This window comes from Leptonotus elevatus, chromosome 9, assembly GCF_054856555.1.
Source record: "Leptonotus elevatus isolate MCC_2025b chromosome 9, RoL_Lele_1.0, whole genome shotgun sequence".
NCBI classification, from domain to species: Eukaryota; Metazoa; Chordata; class Actinopteri; order Syngnathiformes; family Syngnathidae; genus Leptonotus; species Leptonotus elevatus.
The window spans coordinates 25,274,113-25,293,615 of NC_141247.1; the positions used below are offsets into that span (position 1 = coordinate 25,274,113).

General features: G+C 40.7%; 2 protein-coding genes across 2 annotated transcripts in view; both read left to right on the forward strand.

The window, feature by feature from the left end:
- LOC147168941 (atlastin-3-like) overlaps positions 1 to 5,452 on the forward strand; it is a 14,583-nt gene extending 9,131 nt beyond the window's left edge. The window contains exons 12-14 of the mRNA XM_086084371.1: positions 89 to 280; positions 1,120 to 1,359; positions 3,771 to 5,452. Of these exons, the coding sequence (XP_085940497.1) occupies positions 89 to 280; positions 1,120 to 1,359; positions 3,771 to 3,833 (495 nt within the window). The 3' untranslated portion in view covers positions 3,834 to 5,452. The remainder of the gene's footprint in view (positions 1 to 88; positions 281 to 1,119; positions 1,360 to 3,770) is intronic.
- A 1,885-nt stretch (positions 5,453 to 7,337) lies between these two features.
- On the forward strand, positions 7,338 to 18,534 carry cfl1 (cofilin 1). The gene is made up of 4 exons (XM_086084372.1): positions 7,338 to 7,502; positions 13,510 to 13,820; positions 15,210 to 15,286; positions 17,534 to 18,534. Exons 1-4 carry the CDS (start codon positions 7,500 to 7,502, stop codon positions 17,644 to 17,646), a joined length of 504 nt encoding a protein of 167 aa, XP_085940498.1. The 5' UTR covers positions 7,338 to 7,499; the 3' UTR covers positions 17,647 to 18,534.
- Positions 18,535 to 19,503: the final 969 nt, after the last annotated feature.

Below are 19,503 nucleotides of genomic sequence, written 5' to 3' on the forward strand. Positions count from 1 at the left end.
TTTAATATCACAATATATGGCAGACCCCCAAAAAAAGGAATGAAATGTGCTCATCTCCTGCCTTCAAAATCCTCCCTTCGTGTGCCAGATGTGCGGCGGCGACCTGCCCTACGTGTCTCCCGAGTCCCTGGAGGAGAAGCACCGGTTCTACTTCAAGGAGGCTCTCTACGCCTTCACGTCCACCAAGAAGATGGGCGGCCAGGAGTTTTGCGACCGCTACCAAGCGCAACTGGAGGCGGAGCTGGAGGAGATGTGGGAGTCGTTCAGCAAGCACAACGAGGTCAGCCACCTCGTTTGCGCCCCGTTAGACCAGCAAATAGCAATTCATCGGATACAGCGTGAATTTAGCCCCAAAATGCAAATCTTGCCTTCGGATTATCTGCTTGCACTGGCTTTAGAGCGCCTCATTGTCATCTGTGAGTATGCGCTTGTCACAGACAGAAAGAAGGTCAGATTTTTAAAAAAAGAAAGAAAGAACCAACCGGAGCATGGCTGCTTTCGAGTGCCTCATGGTAGGCAGTGAGTGCATGCCGGGAAGTAAAATTTGGAAGAACAATTTTATTGCTATTATTATTATTTTTTGTCATTTAAAAAGTCATATTTTAGTCGCATCAAACAATACTTATATATATATATATATATATATATATATATAAATATATATAAAAAAAATATATATATATATATATATATATATATAAATATATAAAAAAAAAAATATATATATATATATATATAAAAAAAAAATATATATATATATATATATATATATATATATATAAATATTAAAAAAAAATATATATATATATATGTACTTAAAATGAACAGCCTAATTTTGACACGCCTTGAACAAATATATATTATTTGTATTCTTTGATTTGATTATTTTTGGATTGTTATTGTTAGACATTGCTAGTTCAAAGTCTGCCAAGAAAACAAATTCTCTGTATTTATTTCTGTCTATATATATATATTTATTTTTAAACCCAATAATCTGTTCAGAATAGAGTCTGAATGTGAAATGTTTTCCCTTTATTTTAAAGTTGAAGAATTGTTGCTTTAAGGTCTGTCTAAATGTGAGCTGTTTTTTTTTTCTCCTTCTTTTTCCCCCCAAAACAGTCGAAGAATCTGTTCAGCGCCTTCCGAACTCCGGCCGTGCTGTTTGTGCTGGTGTGCTTCCTGTACGTGCTGTCGGGCGTTCTGCTCTTCGTGGGCCTGGCCACCGTGGCCCTGGTGTGCGACTGCGTCCTGGGCCTGGTCATGATGTCCATGCTGGCGTGGGCCTTCGTCCGCTACTCGGGCCGCTACCGGGACGTGGGCGGAGCCATCGACCAGGCGGCGGGCACCGTGCTGGAGCAGGTCAGATGATGTTTGTTTGTCTGGTGAGAAAAACGGAGAAGAAAGTCCGTTTTCAGGTCATCGTGCTGTCACTTAATGATTTTAGGGGTGGGGGGGGGGGGTGGGGGGGCTGCTATAGATGAAAATCTGAAATCTACTGTAGAGACCATACAGAATAAAAAAAAAAAGTTTAAGCCCACATGCTTTAAACACATTTAACTTATTAAAACAGACCTCTAAAATGCAAAGAACTCCCACATGAGATAATCACATAGAAAGTTCAACGTGCTTTTGACATTTTCCCCAAAAAGTGTGCAAGAGAAGCGCTGCTACCTTGGATCAAAAAGCGTCTCGCCTTTTTCGTGACAGTAGAAAAAAAAAAAAACTGCTCACAACAGCTGCTCTTCAAACTCGGCGGGCTAAAAAATGCAAATACTTTTTAAACATAGCCTATTGCAATCCAATTGAATAATACGTTGTATGTATAGAAAATAATGTTCTTGGAATTCATTTTTAAAAACTTTCAAATATATATGTAAGCCTAAAAATAGCTTCTCACACACGGTAATCATGTTTAAAATTATACACACTTTTTTTTTATCAAATCTGTAGAAAATACATAATAATAATGGAATAAGAAATGTCCTTTTTTTTTTTTTTAAATAAATAATTTAAGCCTTAAAATACTGCTCTCATGTTCTTGGAACTTATTTATCTCATTGTACACAAAATTTGTGTTTAAGCGAAAAATCTCCGGTGGGTGGCGGAACTCGATCTTGAGGCGTTCCGTTTAATGTCGGCGCTGAATTGCGCTTTGTAGCCAAAGGTTGTTCTCAGGTCGCGTCCAATTGCTCAGTCACAAGAGAGCGAACGAGTCTTTGATGCTCTTTTCGTCGTAAGCCGCCGCGTTTGCGCAGTCTATATTCGGTCATTTCGGGCCGTTATCACAAATAAACAGTGCTCTCATATGCCGAGTATCGGGCCCTCGGTTATTTGGGCTTGAGCGCCGTCTCCCAAATCTTTAGTGTATGAATGGAACCCAAAAAAAAAAATATCCAATGATTCCTTCCTCTCCACTGTGAATGAAGGCTGTTGGAGGTGCAACCAAACTTGCTTGCAGGATTTCATCAGATGACATTTAAAGGGGAGAAAAGAGCAAAAACATCCACCTGACCTCAACCGGGTTTAATCGGAGTTCAGCTGTGCGACTGATGTGACGTGTTTGCTTTCAGCTCACTGTTTTGGATTTTAGTCACAGAGCCGCATGCAAACGTTGAAAGGCCACGAGGCATGACAAGCGAGCGCCAAATCCAGGTTCAAACGTGTGACGTGGTGAAAAAAGCCAGTCCGAGTAGAATCGGACTGAAATCAGTCAGCATTGATTTTATTAGGGGTGTCAAAATGAGTGCGTTAATTTCAAGTTCCTTTAACGCCACTCGTTTTTTTTTAACGCGTGATTAATGACCGCCCCTTACTTGGAAAGTCTGTACTGGGCCAATTCCTGTCACAACGCAGCAGACACGTCCACATCCAAATTTAGCAATAATGCATTTCATCATAATGCATACATTTGAGGAGACTGGGGTCAATTTGTATTTTACAATTTGAAAAATGTGCAGAATTTTACAAGTTACTTCATGATATCAATTTGATAGTTCTTAATATGAAAAGAAAAATGCACCGAGCTGTCACCAATGTCTTACAAAGGCAATTATGCCATCTAGTAGCAGAAAAATGACCAACACAAATCAATATCACATTCCTTTTTTACAGTACAGTACTTTTAATTTTAACTCTATTTTATGAGTTATTATGAAATTACTGAAAAGATGCAGACATATTTCTATTAGTTTAAAAATGTTTCCACTTTTATATTAACAAGAGTATAAAAACTTGAAGAAAATATTTTATTGTACATTTAGAACAGATACAATTTGCGATCAATCGGGAGCGAACTATTGAAGTCATGCGATTAATTACAATTAAAAATGTTAATCGCCTGACACCCCTAATATATATATAAATTTCCTCCATTTTATGGAGCTGCCATTTTGGCCTTCTGCTGTTTGACGGAACTCGATGTCAAAGTACCCTCGGAACTCACATGTCGAACATCACAAGACCAAACCCAGAAAAAAGGGCGAGCTGTGATGCGAGCCCGAGGGCACTTTAACGTCAATTTCAATCAACAGCAGAGGGCGATGCAGGACATAAATGTAAGTCCCCTGATATGGATGGAAACAGACGGATTCATCTGTTTCATTCGTAGTCCATTCATCCGAATACCATGTCGACCCGATTGGGGGCACGTACAACATATTGCAAAGAAAAGGTTGGCCTTGAGTTGAGAAAGTCTTCACGCAAAAACGTGTCATTTGAACTGTTGTCTTGTGTGTGCGTGTGCGTGTGTGTGTGTGTGTGTGTGTGGTCAGGCCACGGTGGTGCTGAACAAGTCGAGAGGGCAGAGCCTCGATAGCGTCAAGAAATCCCGTTAGAGGAGCGGCCGACGAGGACTTTGATCATCTCGGCGCCAAGCAAAGCCGCGCACAGCAAAGACCCGCATTCAGCACGAAAGCCTTATCATTGCCCCCCCCCCCCCCCCCCTCCAGCACAGAAAAAAAAATGCACAAGGTTCCAAAAAGGCAGCATCTGTCGGACGCAAAATCTGCCTGTTTTGAAAGCATCGCACGTTTTGTTGATCCTGCCGCATTTACAAAAACACATTTACAGGATTCTTTTGGCTCAATTTTGTTCGATACGAAAACTTGCTTTTGGAGCTTTTACAAGCATATTTTAGCGACTCCATTTTTTTAAAATTTTTTTTTACATTGTGCCTTGAGAGCATTCCATTTTAGTTTCTAATTCCATTTGTTGATGGAGATGTAACATTCCGTTTCATGTTCAGTCGTTCACTGTGTTTAAAGTAGCAAGAAGAAGTCAATTGTTACGGCGTCGTGCTAAGCAGCACCAAATGAGACAACATTCCACAGCCAGCGACATCCCGCTAATTGACAAACTATGCCGGTAATTGATGCCCGCCTTAAAGAAAATGTTTAAAATTCCCCATTATAGACGTCACAGGGTGGCAGTAAAACACTACTTTTTGTCTAAACAGCCCTCCTCAACTCACTTGAACAAAGCTCCTTGACATCAATCACTATTTAGTATCATTGGAACTCCTCAACTCACCTTAACTCAATTCCTTGGTAAAAGCCTGGCGGCAAAGCACTTTTTTTTCTCGTCTTGATAAAAAATCAGCGTAGCGTTCCTTGCCACCAAAATGGTAGCGAAGCACTATGTTTGTCTAAACCTCAATGCACGTCAACATAATTCCTTCCTCAATGAAGTTCCTCAACTCACTTCAACATTGTTCCTTGACCCCAAGATTCCATGGTTGCACCAAAGCACTACTTTTCAAATTGAAACCACTCAACTCAGTTCCTTTGTACCAAGATGTTGACAAAACACAATTTTAAATTCTTCAGCTCAGTCTAACATAGTTCTGCTGTCTCAAAATGGAGGAAAAACACAACTTTTGTCCAAATAAAACTCATCAACTCCCTTCAGCATACTTCCTCAACACCAAGGAGCCAAAAAGAAAGCAAATTGGTGTATTTTGGAACGTCAACCTGCAAACGTGGCGGTTCACTGTGATAAAAAAAGAAAAAATCATGCATTCCAAATTCTCTTCTCAGCATTCCCTTCATTTTACACAAAACAGATTTTGATACAGAAAAGTCGATTATTTTTAGATAACGTTATTTATAGGAAGTGCTTTCTGCAATGTTTACAGCTCCAAAGCTTCCATTGATCGACAAAGATCGCCAACTTCACAATGTAGCCAAAGAGTTAGCTTCGCTTTTTCTAGCCTCTTTGAATGAGCTCCTCTGTTGCTTTATGATGAATACTGTATGCTTTACTTATAATACTGTTGTGGCAACAAGATATTTTTTAAATGCAACGTATTCAAAATGGCAGCAACATGACGAACAATGTTGGGAAAGTGAAGAAGGATGATGATCGAAGTGTGTGATTGCTGCAGAGATGGACGTAGCGTAGATTTGCACTTTGGTGACGAAGCAAATGAATAAACAATTGGATCATTCAAATTCAACTTGTCCACTGTCGATTTATTTCATCTTATGCCATTTTTTTTCATTTCAGTTTTGCTAAACAATGGACAAGCAAAATCGAGTCCAGCTGGGATCACCCTGAACTGGTTGCCGGCCAATCACAAGGCACATATAGACAAGCAGCCAATCACATTCCCGCCTATGGACAATATAATGCAGCTAAAATACAACCAGGAAGTCAGAACAGTATTTTAAATAAAATACTTCATACCGACACTTTATTTTTAAAATGAAAATGATTCCGACCAGTTGCTCTGTTGGTGTTCACTGAGTCATTACATTTTGTAAACTAAACTATTACATTAAATTATGATATAATCTAGTAGAATACATTAAAAATTACACGGTGAGTCAAGAATGACACAAATTTTATCCAAACTTTTTGTCCATTAAAAATGTCGTTTTTTGGGGTTTCAATTAGCTCAATGTGACCACATTAGGGATCATTTGAAATATTAAAAGAGCTACATTTGGACATGACAAAATTAAACAAAATTCAAAGTTGTTCACTTCAAGGTTCATTACATCTGCTTTCATGTCATAAAGCCCACAGTGGATGCAATCACGCTGAAAAGTGGACAATATATGCCGGCTATATGAAATACGCATGGCATGATGAGGGCGTGGTTTTCACGCACTTATGACCCACAAAGAAAACAAAGAGCCATTGCGTTCTTATGGGCTTTTTTTTTTTTAAACAACAAAATGACAATCGTGCATTTATCAGTGATGTCTTGACAGGCTTTATTGAGAGCTTTTGATCATGTTGACAGCAGCGTTTTGTCAACGGTGGCGTTCAGTTGTGTCACTTGAAACGCAGTAAAGAATCGTTGCGTCATTACCAGCGCGGTCTTCCGCTTTTATATAAATTTAAAAAAAAAACTCCACTGTCGTCTGCTCACTGGCCTCTCTTTTCTCGTGTGAGTGTGTGTGTTTCACAAATGTCTATCATGGCGATATTTTGGCGTTCCTTGTTTCCTTATAAGGCGATAAGCGTCGTGAGGCCACGCCCCTTCCGCGCGCCGGGAGCGAAGCGCGTGCACAGACCAAACGTTCACTTCCAAATAAGGAAGTGAGTTCAACGAAAACCGGCAGAGAGGAAGGAGACGCGAGAGGCCAGAGCGAGCGAGCGAGCGAGTGAGGGGGAGAGAAAAAGAAAAAAAGAGAAAGGGGCTGCTTCATGGCCAAATGAACACCTCCCCTTCATGTTCAAACATCCTTCAGGCATTTAGCGAGGTTCAAACATAGCGCCTGACCTGTTACAATAAAAAAAATCATCATCATCATCATCACGGAATGGCAGCCATCTTGCTCCGGGCAGCTTGTTCGGTTCTGAGGACAACAAATTAGCAAGATAAATTCCAACATTTTGCTGTATTTGGTATTTTTGTGAGTTTATTTAAAAGAAAGAAAGAAAATAAGATAATTCCATTTTGTCTGACAGCTGCCATCACTGCCAATCAAACAAATAAACAAATTAACAGCCCCCATTATGATGTGACTCATTATTTTGTATTTTTGTAGCTAAAAAAAAATAAGATAACCTCCATACACTTTAGAACTACTTTCGTCCTTAGGCTATAGTTAATGTACACACAGGCCACACAAAACACCTAGCTTGCTCAATATTGTGTATTTTTGTTAAGTTATATGCATATAGTATTAAAACTACCAATACGCCATTTTGTTTGACAGCCACCATGCTGTAAATCATAAAAAAAATAAAACGAGTATTTGTTTACATATTTAATTCACCCACGCTAAATCCACATCCCCACGCTATAAATCAGTTTTCTAGATAAAATGTAACAATTTCCCGTTACAAATAATAAATGGAATTTTTTTACAGCTGGACGCTGTTGGAGAGGTCGCGCTCGTGCACGTCGCTCACGCTTTCAGGCTCGCGCACGTCTGCGCGCTCACGCCGTAACCAGAGCGAGCGAGCAAGTCTTCATCATCATCATCAGCGCCTTCATCAGAGCTTCATTCAATTTCTGGCCAGACGCTGACCAACTCAGAGCTACAACAATGGTAAGTTTAACGGCGCTTTATACACCATTTTGACGTCTTTTATATGCTGGGTTAAAAATTAAACGAAACCATACTGAGGTTTAATTCAATGCGTCACTCATTTTAGCCCCCCAAAAAGATAAAAGCTGTAGTTTTAGCATCGAGCCCCATAGAGAGCCACGGAAGCTAGCTTGATCGTGAGCCCTTCTTCCAAATTTGAGTTTTTTTTAAGTTGTGTTAATCATCCAAAATTGCTTGGTGGTCAGCGTGAGAATCAAATGTTAGGATTTGGGGGCCTTTTTAAAACGTCCACGGCCTGACACGGCTGGCGCCATTTCGCCCCACATAAAAGGCTCTCTCTTTTTTTTTCTTTTCTTTTTTTAACAAAGCTATCTTGGCCTCACTGCTTCGCAAATGTTCGGATCAAGACGAGCCATCCCGCTTGTCATGGCTGTGCTGCCTCTTTTGTTTGGCCGCAAGGCACGACGATGTTTCGCGTCGGGCTGGCAGGTGCAGAGCGAGCGAGGCGCCTGCGGCTAACAAAGCTAACGGTATTGTTAGCATGCTAAGCTAACGCCGTGACACCATTACGGCTGCGCGAGCTGTGATTTTTTTTTTTTCCCCCTTTCTTTCTTTGTCCGTTATTTGACGCTAATTCGACTCCACACAGTAGCCACAACCCCACCAAGGCAATTAGCGAAGTGATATCGAGGCCGGCCAGAAATTGGATTGAAAACGATCCGAACTGTTTGTTTGTACCACACGGCAAATGTTCGTAAATGGAGCGTCGTTCCTTTTTTGTATAGGAAGCTCGCGTCCACTCGTCACATGTGCTGCATTCACGGCCCCACCCTGAATTTGGTGCAAAGAGCATCCTGGTTGTAGCTAATGTGAACCAATCGTCACCATTTAATCGTCTCCTAAACATCAATTTGGAGATTAGTTTCGCTGCATATTCACTTTGTCGTGGTGAACATTGAAGCGAATTATGAAGCGTTATATAAGCCGGTTTTAGCGGCGGAAGCTAAAAGGCTGTCGCGTCCGGATCCTCATTGCGCATCTTCCTTTCTTTTTTTTCTTTTTTTTTGCTGCACAGTCTGCACCGCCCTTCGTGCACGTCACGCCATTTGAGGTGACAACGACAATATGGCAAACCGTTGGACAATTTATTGACAATCTTTGATATTAATCCTCACTAGTATCATTGCGTTAAGCAAATTGTATACAATTATTATTTTTTTTTTCATTTTCTGTCGCCTGACTGTTGCTAAATAAAACTGGGGCTGTCGAATTGTGAGCTTTGGATTCAATTCAGCAGCCTAATAGCATAATTGCTAGTCTTTTTTTTTTTGTCATTTTGGAAAGCAAGAGAAACAAATTGCTCAACAGAAGCCTCGATTTAACCTTTGCTGATATGGATGATTGACAATCTACACAAAATAAAGAAAAATACATTTTAGCAAGTATTTTCTTTTTTTAAATTGACACTGACCAAGTTAAATTTAAAAGTTTTATTATACACACACACATGCCCATTGTGTTCAAAAGCAAATACTTTCAAAGTATTTCACCCCCCCCCCCCCCCTGCATAGTGCCACTTAAGGCCGACTTTTTCTCTTCTCATTTCTGCACGTATGGCAAAAAAATAAAATTAGCCCACTGTACTTCTCAATTGTTACATGTGGCGGCCGTGGCTCAGGTTGGAGAGACGGTCGTTCAGTAACCAGACGTTGGGCAGTTCGATCTCCGCTCTTCCCAAGGCATGTCGTTGTGTCCTTGGGCAAGGCACTTGACACACATTGCCGCCAGTGCTACTCACACTGGTGTATGAAAGGTGCGACTGTTTGGTGGTGGTGGGACTTTTAAAAACTTTTAAAGTTCTTGGCTTATGTAAAAAAAAAAATAATAATAAAATCAGGGGGGGAGGGGAACGTAAATCAAATTTTTTGTTTAAAAAAAATTGGAGATTTTATTTTAAGGCAAAATCGCCCAGCCCTCATTACTATTGAGACAACCGTGTGCTAGCTACCATTACTACCAAGTTGTACTAGTCAAAACTAGCACTTTCTGCGTAGTAGTAGTTGTGTCCAGATGTCAACTAGTGTACAGTTTTGCCTCACTGGTGACATGTAGTTGTCCTGCTAGTGTGACAAAGTAGGAGGATACTAGTACTTACTAAAGTGTGACATTGAAAAAATGCTCTAACAGCTTTCCATAAAGCTTGAGCATTTATTTGCATCATTTTAGTTTTCATTCATAATCCAGTGCACCAGTAGGATGTAGGACCGTTTAATTTTCCTGACTGGATAAATTGTGTCTCATATTTGTGCACTTGGTGCAAGATGGGAAGCGTGATATTGCTGACAATGATGAATAATAGTACAGTTAACGCGTCCAGTGAATGAATTAAACTGTTGTTCATAACTTTAGTGATTGTTTTGCTGCATTCTGTGGATGTTGCCTAATGAAAGGAGCCGGTGGACTCGTGCGAGGGCGTTCCCGGTCAACTGCCATTTTGTGTCCCGTTCAGTGTCGCGGGTTGTAAATGTGAACTTGTCACTTGGACCTTGCCCTCATCGCCAAGCTTCTCCAGGACGCCGATTAGATTAGAGTTTGGAATTAGCTGCACTCGCTTTGTGGTGCCATTTGGTTGCGGTTGTAACACACACAAAAAACAACAACGAATAGATGATGTTAAGGTAGTCATGAAAATGAGCGATTTCAGTTTGATATGAAAATCAACCAATGAAAAAAAAAATTATTCTTGTCAGTCATTTTATCATTTTAGTTTTTTAGTTTTTGTTTAAGCTTGCTCTAAAAATAATAATAATTTTTGAATTGAGATGCGAATATGGCGGCCACTTGCAATGCGCTGCATTTTGTTTCCTGAGCAGGACAACCAGCCAAATAGAAAATGAAAACTCATGGCAGGATTATGAAGCTAACGAGCCCGAGCTAACACTGAACTGACTGGCCGGTAAAGTCAGAGCTCCTGATGTTGCTCACTTGGCCACGCCCCTTAAAAGCACACATCATCAGCATATGAACACTTCAGTGTGTGTGTGTGTGACATCCTTCCTGGTTTGTTGTTCTTCTGTGGGCAAATCATCTTAACGGCGCAATAGTGCCACCTGCTGATATTGCCCTTCCTCTTGAAGGAACCCAATGTGAAGTGATGATGATGACGTTGTCTGAACTAGTACCCTCGCATCCCAAGATGGGGAAATGGGTCAAGTGACAAATGGCCAATTCTTATCAGGCTTTTTTTGAATGTTCGGCTTCCTTCCTGGTTAATAATTACGCCATTTGAGACCGAAGATTTCCACTTCCTTTTCCACCCTCGGCAAACATGTTTGTCATGCTTGTGCTTCTCCACTCTTGATTCAGTTGGTCTTTCGTGCTGTATTCTTTTTTTCTTTCTTTTCTTTGTTGTCCATTAGCTCTCCCGCCTCCCCCCCCCCCCCATTGACACATGCAGACTGGGGCTGGTGTGTGTGTGTGTGCGCGCGCGCGTTTTGTGGCGTCCTCCTCATGAGACTGTTTTTCCCCTGCCACGAATTGGCTTAAGCAAAGTCAGCAGACGCAGCGGCGTGAGTGCCGAGCAGATGTGACTCGTCAGCGGGCCAGACAGAAGCGCCATTGTGGGCCGCCTGTCCTCTGCGTGGCGCGCCTTAGCTTAGCATGGTTAGCATAGCCTCCTTCCCGAACCTCGCCCGCATGCTCAGGCAATGGTGGCGTCGTTGTCTAAATGCGCTTCACCTTTAACACGGTTATTGCTTGTCCTTCCACATTTTTCAGCGGAGAAGGAAAAAAATGGGTCAAAATTGTGGACTATTTGGTTGAATGTTACGAGAAGCACGCAAACGTCTTGCTATCACACTAATATTGATACTACAAACGTTACCAAAAACATGGCAATTTAAACGTTGCTAGTAGCATAATTCCTTTCATTAAAATTTTCTGAAAACAAGAACTACAAATCAAATGAATCAATCATTGCTGATTGACGAGGGATGTTCAATACCACTTTTTTTTTTTTCCCAGACTGATCCCGTGCAGGTTAGTATTCACTCATGAGTACTCACGATAGCTTAACGATACCGCTAATATACGTTTGATACTTAAAGTGTCCTTTTATTTGGGGCTGTGCAAGTCATCAAAATTCCATTTCAATGATTACGCTCCACAATTACAAAATTTGCATAAACGTATAAAGGAATAATAATAATACTCATTTTGAGTTTTTTTTTATAGTGTTTCAAATAAATGTATTTGTCTTAATATTTTTTTACGTGTTTAAGCATTTACTTGTTTTTTTGTCCTAATTGTGATTTCAATTATTGCCAAATTAATCGTGATTTAATATTCATAATCAAGCAGCCCTACATTTAATCACTCAATTGTGGATGAAGACATTTTTGGCTCGATGATTCACCGCAGGTCGTCCCGGTGTTCACTGCAAAATAATGGCAACTGCTGGCATAGAGGAATGTTGGCTTCTTCTCTTTTTTTTCCTGCATTTGGCTTAACTATGACCCGGATGACTGAGAATATTCACATACAAAGAAAAAACAATTTTTAGCAAGCATATGGCTTTATTTTATTATTATTATTTTTTTTGACACTGTGACATTTAGTTGAACAATTGATGCAGTTGTGTTGTTTGTCCGGCAATATGGTGACCGACGGCTTATTGTGCCGCTTTCAGCACGTGTCCTGAACCCAAGTTGAAGTTGGCTCGCTTGTTGCTTGTATTTTTCTGTACGCGACTCCCTGTGGAAAGAGTTGTGACGTCGAGCCTGAGTCGTTTCTTCCCGGCCGTCCTGTCCCACGGCCACACCTCAGCAGAGAGTCACATGCGGCCCTCGGGCTCTCGATTCGCACTTTCTTGTGGGGCGTGGGAGGAAGGAACACTGTGGCGATTGTTTGCTTTCACGGCACCAACCATTAAAACGTCATTATTTCCCTTGGCCCGTACATTCGCCGTCCGAAAGTACAGCAGGACCTCCGAATTAATTTTGTTTTTGTTTTTGAGCAGAAAAAACCGGAAGCCAAACAACGCAAATGTATGAAGGAGCAATCGTCATGCATCAGCAACAACAAAACAAGCTTGACATATACTGCTCAAAAATTGAGTGTGAATGAGAAAGCGAGTTAAATGTCGCTTTCATTTTGGATTCCACGACGCGCACTACATTCACTTCCCTAATGGTAACGTTGCATCTGTACGAAGTCCTAATAATGTAAATTGCAGATTAGTTAACAGATTAGGAAAATGATGTATATTCCTAATACCTAAACGATTTTGGACTTTTACATGTCACAAGTGTCATGGAAGTGATGTATACCAAAATGGCAAATGACGACAAGCACATGGCAAGGATATAATAGCCGAGCAATGAACACTAAGCCCCGCCCTCCTTGTACTGTAACCGGGCCACTAGTTTATAAGATCTCTTTTCCATAGTTTTACCCGCATGGCGTTTTGATAGCTGAGCAATTAGCATGGCTTTCTTCCTGTTGCCCTCTTTGTCACAAGCCTTACTTGGTATATCTTTTTTAGGTGACGATTATTGACTTTTGCTATGTCGACATCATTCAGACCAGTTCAGAGAAGGGCTACTAAATTCCAGGAACGTTCAAAGGAGCAAATTTATGTTGAAGGTTTTTATTTGCATGTTAAGTGTGACTTTAGGCCGAGATGCTTTTCATGTCACATTTCTGTGGGGCTTTGGTGGCCGTTTTGAATGTGGGGTTGCGTTTCTGTTAGGACTGGGCCCAGTACGAGTCCAATTGAAGTCAGAATTTGTGGTTTTCTTATTCAGAGAAAGAATTGATTCTTCAACCAATTATTAAAAACTTTCTAAAGCGCTACGTACAAAAAAATATATATATATATATCCCATTTGTAGGGAGCGCTAGACTAATTTAGCATTTGAATGTGACGGTAATCCGATGCATTCGCTTGTTGTGGACATAATTAACGTGGCGTGGTGTCTCCCCCCCCCCCCCCCCCCCCATTCCGCAGGCCTCCGGTGTGAAAGTCACAGACGAAGTGATCGCGGTCTTCAACGACATGAAGGTGCGCAAGGCCCAAGCCAACGAGGACGAGAAGCGAAAGAGGAAGAAGGCCATCCTGTTCTGCATAAGCAAGGACCTGAAGAACATCGTGCTGGACGACGGCAAGGAGATCCTGCAGGGCGACCTGGGCACCACCGTGGACGACCCCTACCAGCACTTCGTCAAGATGCTGCCGACCAACGACTGCCGCTACGCCCTCTACGACGCCACATACGAGACCAAAGAGACCAAGAAGGAGGACCTGGTCTTCATCTTCTGGTGAGGACTTTTCTCGCCTGGAGCCCACACGAGCGCATGTATCAGTGAATGGCCGAGTCAAAAATAATTGCCAACAGGGCTGGGTAAACGTTTTCTCCTTCTCGAGCCTGATATCGATTTTTTAAAATATCAATCGCGTATTTGAATTTTTTCCCCCATAAATTTATAAGGAAATAGGGTTTTAAAGGCCACGTTTTGTGTGTATTTTAATTATTTTACTGTCACGTTATCCAAAAACCAACCCAGACAGGGAACGATCGCGTTCCATTCTTTCATTAGAAAAAAAAGTATGTTTTTATTTTATTGCGTTCTTTAGTCATCACTATTTGAAAATAGGTCATTTGAGTGACATTGAGCGAAAATGGAAAAGGTAAGGAAAAAAGAAGCTTTTTGTGAAAAGATAAATTTTCTGCAGTGACTTTGACCCTAATATTTTTTATTTAGTGACGCGCTGTGAATTAGATTTAATGTGTAAAAGGTTTGGTCATTCACGTCGTCCTTGAAAAAAAGTTGTATTTCATCATTTTTATGATGTTTCATTGTAAAGTCCATATTACTGGGAGACTATTGAAAAGAGCTACAATGCTGCCATCTGCTGGCCATTATTAGTGGGTGTTTTGGGATTTTACAACCCCAATGACAAGGCAGCCCTGCACAGATGTTACCCTGCCTGTTGAGGGGAAAAAAACCCATCATAAACGGCAATTAACGTTTTTGGTGGCATTCATTTGGATTTTACTATACGTCATTAAACGTTTTTGGTTTAGGGGGGGGGGGATATTGGTGTGAAAAAATATATATTTTTTTTTAAATACAAATGCCAATATTTACTCTGGTGTAATGTCTTAAAGCATGTTTGTTGAACAATTTTCCAGACTTTTCAAAATGTAGTTTTTTTTTAAATTTATATTAAACATACAAAAAATTTTAAACACCTGAAATCTTAAACTTTCATCTCTTTTTTCTTTTTTATTGTTGACCAAAAAAACAAACGTTCCCAGCAGCATCTCTTATAAAGTCAACAGAAAATTTTAATAAATGGTTTTAGCTTGAGCTTTTATTGTTCATCTGATTTTAAAAAATTTTTTTTAAAGGCAGATACGATATCGTCAATATGCCCATTATGGACGCCGATTATCGGTCTATTCCAAGCTGATATGATGCCAATTGAGTAGTTTTGGCGAATTGATCCAACTCACTTCAACATTGTATCAAGATGGTCACAAAGCACTACTTTTGTCTAAATAAAGCTCCACCCATTTTTTTTGTTTCATTTCATTGAAATCATTGATTGTGACGGCTGGAAGAAAAGAAAAGAAACTGTCCCGTTTGCAATTTTGAGCTTTAAAGGCACTGTTTGGATTTTGAGTGAGTATTTTGTGATGGCAGGGCTCCTGATGGCGCCCCCCTGAAGAGCAAGATGATTTACGCCAGCTCAAAAGATGCCATCAAGAGGAAGTTCGAAGGTCAGTATTTGAAATGTGCGCGTTACTGTGGAAACGAGGGGGGGGCAGAATTTTCAAGCGCGTGAAAGAAGTTTGCCATGAAAGATGGCCACATAAATTATCCAACGTCTCAAAATGAGCTTTTTGCTCCAAATTGTTTGTTCACATCTCAGCCAGCAACGTTCAGTGACCACAACAATTCACTTCCCTTCCACTAGATGGCAGAAGGTCCACCTTTTTAAACATTGAGACGAGATTAGTTTTTCTCTTCAATATAAACTGTTACCCTTAATGGACTGATCCAATGCCACGAGTGGGAGAAGAAGAAAAATGGACGCTCGCCAATCAGTTTCATGATTGCCTAAATTATAAATCGAACTGATCCTAAAACACTTGAATTGTGTATTTTTAAACCCGTCGTACATTAGCCTTCCCATTTGATTTTGCAAAATAATGCGCAACCTTCATCGGTCCTAAAAATAAATTTGCCAGCGCTTTGACGGCTACGGCTGTTCGAAAGCGCTTCCTAAATAAAGATGACTTGACTTAATCCACACGCGGAGAAGACGCTTTGCATTGCGCTAACAACAAAGCTAAGCTTAGCTCCTCCCTTCCATGCGACGATCTTGGCCCGGCTCACCCCGACTGGAATTGGAGCCGCACATTGAATGCACTGTGACGGAAGACTGCGGCCCTGTATCGGGTTTTTGAGGCTCCGCCCACATACACCGGTTTGGGCCGCCTCACTTTTCTTCAAGGCCGAACCCATAGCGGGGGATGGTCGAGCAAGAATCGGATTGCCGCAACGAGGACAATATGGGCCGCTGTGGGAATGTTTGTTTTTTGAGAGGGAAGATTTGTGACTAAAGAACTAAAAGTCGTCTTACGCTCATTTGCTTTTAGGACATTTTTGTTTGGCGCGCCACCAGTTTTTTTTTTCTCGAGTCAAGGTTGTGATGCAAACGTTGGAAACGTTGAGTCAGATGCTACGAGAACCCGAGCAGGCACCCGAGTGTTTTCTTTCACTTTGTCTTATCGGGTGACGTACGGGCGGGGCCGCGTCACCCGCGTCGCCTTCACTTCCTGTTGCCACTGACGTCGTGTCGTCTTACGCGACGGACCCACGTGGGACTGCGCCCGATCACAAACCCGTTTCTTTCTACTCGGGGAGGCTCGACACTGTTCACTGACGTTTTTGCTGGGGTTAGGTTCCGAAAACAGCCGCAATAAATCTGCTTTGTTTTACATTTCTTATCAATGTTTTAAGGCTATAAAGACCCTCGCCACCGTTTGAAACACTTTTGTCATCGAGGCATTTACATTTTCTCACATTTCGCTTGTTTCTCAACGTTAACATCTTCATAAATTTGATCAAATGGGTATATTACTGTAAAAAAAAAAAAAAAAAAATGCATGCAGAAGTGCACAAAAAAAAAAATGAAACTACAAGGCTGCGAAAAGTGAACCGCGTTATAGCGAGGGAACGCTGTAAAGAGGGCAAAAGCCTGCCTTTTTTTTTAAATTGCCTCTTCAAAGCCTCATAGTAAACGTTAAACGTGATTTGCCTCAAAAGATCATAAGAATATTTCATCATTTTGAAAGACAGAACAAGTATTTTTGCAATTAAGAGCACATTTTTATAAAATTGAAATTTTCAGATGTGAATATATGATTTAATTTGACAAGATGGCGCACACTGTGCAGTTTTAGCGATTTGGATCAAAATGAGGTGGGTCATACCTAACGAGACAGGACACATGAAATAAAAAATAAAAAGTCAAGACATGCGTGAAATGACACAGCAAGTCAGCCATTTTGGATAGTAGCAGCCATTTTGGTGTGAATTCCTGCCAGCGCTCAAATCATTTTGATTTTTGAGTCCGCCTCCAAAGCAAGAATTCAAAGCGGTTGGTATCAAAATGTCAAAGAGCCGCCCTGAAAAAGTGGCCAAAAGAGATCATAATCACAAACATGTTGCCAATTTGACGAATTGAGACCAAATGAGATGAAACGTGAATTTAATCGGGTTATTTTGTTACAACCAAGACGACGAAGTCCGACTGGGGAAGTGAAAATGTTGCGTGTTGCCGTCCCCGATGTGAGATTACAAAAATGTTGCCTTCAAACATTGAAAGTAAATGACTCGCAGTTTCCCCAAACATTTCGTCTTTGCCCATTTTCAATTCTCTTTGAACTGTTGAGTTAATTTGTTAGCATTTTGGGCACACGCGTGCCCTCGTTGACGTCTTGCCGTTTCCCCGCCGTCAGGCATCAAGCACGAGTGGCAGGTGAACGGTTTGGAGGACCTGAAAGACCGGCACAACTTGGCGGAAAAGCTGGGCGGCGGCACAGTAGTCAGCCTGGAGGGTTGCCCTATATAAATATTGACCCCCGCCCCCTTTCCCTTCCCCCCCCCCCCCGAGCCCCTTTTCCCTCTTTTCTGGCTTCAGTGGAGGCCTTTCAGACGCATCTGTCGGGTTTAGCTGTTCGTTCCAGTGTGCTTTGGAGAAGGGCAGGAAAAAAAAAGTAAAGAATCAGAACCAGCAGTTTGTGGGACTTTCTTGGGGGTGGGCAAGGGAGGGGGGGGGCCCGTCACAGTAACTACATGAGAAGGTGATAATTCCAAAATCCAGGCTGTCATTCCAGTTAAAGAATATGAACAAACACACACAAAGTGAAAATGTAAAGAATCAATTGAGTGAAGGATGATGATGAAGATGAAGATTTGGGGGGTGGGGGGGGTTGTTCCATTTGAGATGGGACACAACAAATGTTAGTTTTCAAACGACTCTGCTTTTTGATTTCAAATGCTTTTCTTTTTTCTTTTTGCCAAACTTGTAGTTAAGTTTTGTAACTAGTTAATCAGTTTTAGTGTCAACTAATTCACTTTCTGGATTGCACAAGATGTATCAAACATTATCTTGGGGAACAGTTTAATATATATATTTTATTTTTTTCCATTTTGAACATGCAAAATTCCAAAACTTGAGTGGTTGTTTTTTTTTTGTTTTTTTTTTTCATTTCCTATTCCGACGATGGCATTTGATGTAGTTCGCATTCCTCTTACCGTTTTTTTTTTTTTTTCAAACCGGGATCTCCTCATTGGGAAAGACAAAATGTTGGCGTTGTGAAGGTCGTGATGGAGCGTGACGTGTAAATGAAACACCGGTGGTCACATTTGAGACTGAATATTGAATGGTGTATGTTTTGTAACGTCTCCTATCTCTAATAAAAAAAAAAAATACAAATAAAAAAAAAAAAGCACTAAACTACTGACTCTTTACTTTTTTTCCTACGCACCAAATTGCCTGATGTCAAGTTTAGATCAAAAAGCAGAATTTTATTCAAATTCTTGTTCTGTAATAATGAAGCTAATTGAGTTTGTTCACCAGAGAAGCAACACTAAATATATTAGCAACTGTTTATTTAAATTTGTGCACAGTAACTACAATTTTTTTTCTCAGAACTGATTCTTAATTTAGAGTTTTCTTACTGTCATTATGGGATGGCATGTTTTAAAGTGGAAGTCGAGTCAAAAACGTTCTATGTGACCTCACTCGTCAAAACATGCTAATTTGAATAACGTCGCGTTTGTGGAATATGAAAGAAGCAGAAAAATCCACCAGTTCTTAATTCATCTCCGGTGGCAGCCATTTTGACGGAAAATGACATCACCGCTTGTGAACGTCACGTGACCGAACCCAGAAAGAAATATCAAGAACAGGCCGTGAGTGGTCGTTACAAATGGTAAATAAATACGAAATTTAAAAGCATCTGGTATTTTATATTTTTCTACCAACAGATTGAATTCGGACTTAGAAGTCATGGAAAATAGTCAACCAAATATTCAACTATTGCATTTATGTCAAGAGATTTTGGTGGGAAAAATAGTCTTTAGCCCAAATTACAAGAATAGAACTTGAAACCGATTAGGAAGAATAATGAGAACATTCTCGAGTAGGAATTCTTTTTTGATTTGTTGAAAAATCGCAGAGGGGAAAAAAATACAAGTCATCTTTATTAATGCTGACGCAACTACTTGACCACATGGGGGCGCCGCAGCCCCGCTTTTAAACCTTGCTCAAATGACCACTCCCACGCTGTCGTATAGAAATCTCTTTATTAAAATATATCAAGCATTTGTCCAAAAATAAAATTAACATTCTGTCTGTCAAGCCGTTAACGTTTTCCTTTTCAGATGAAGAATCGAGCCGATCCTCGATGTTGATTAAAACCTT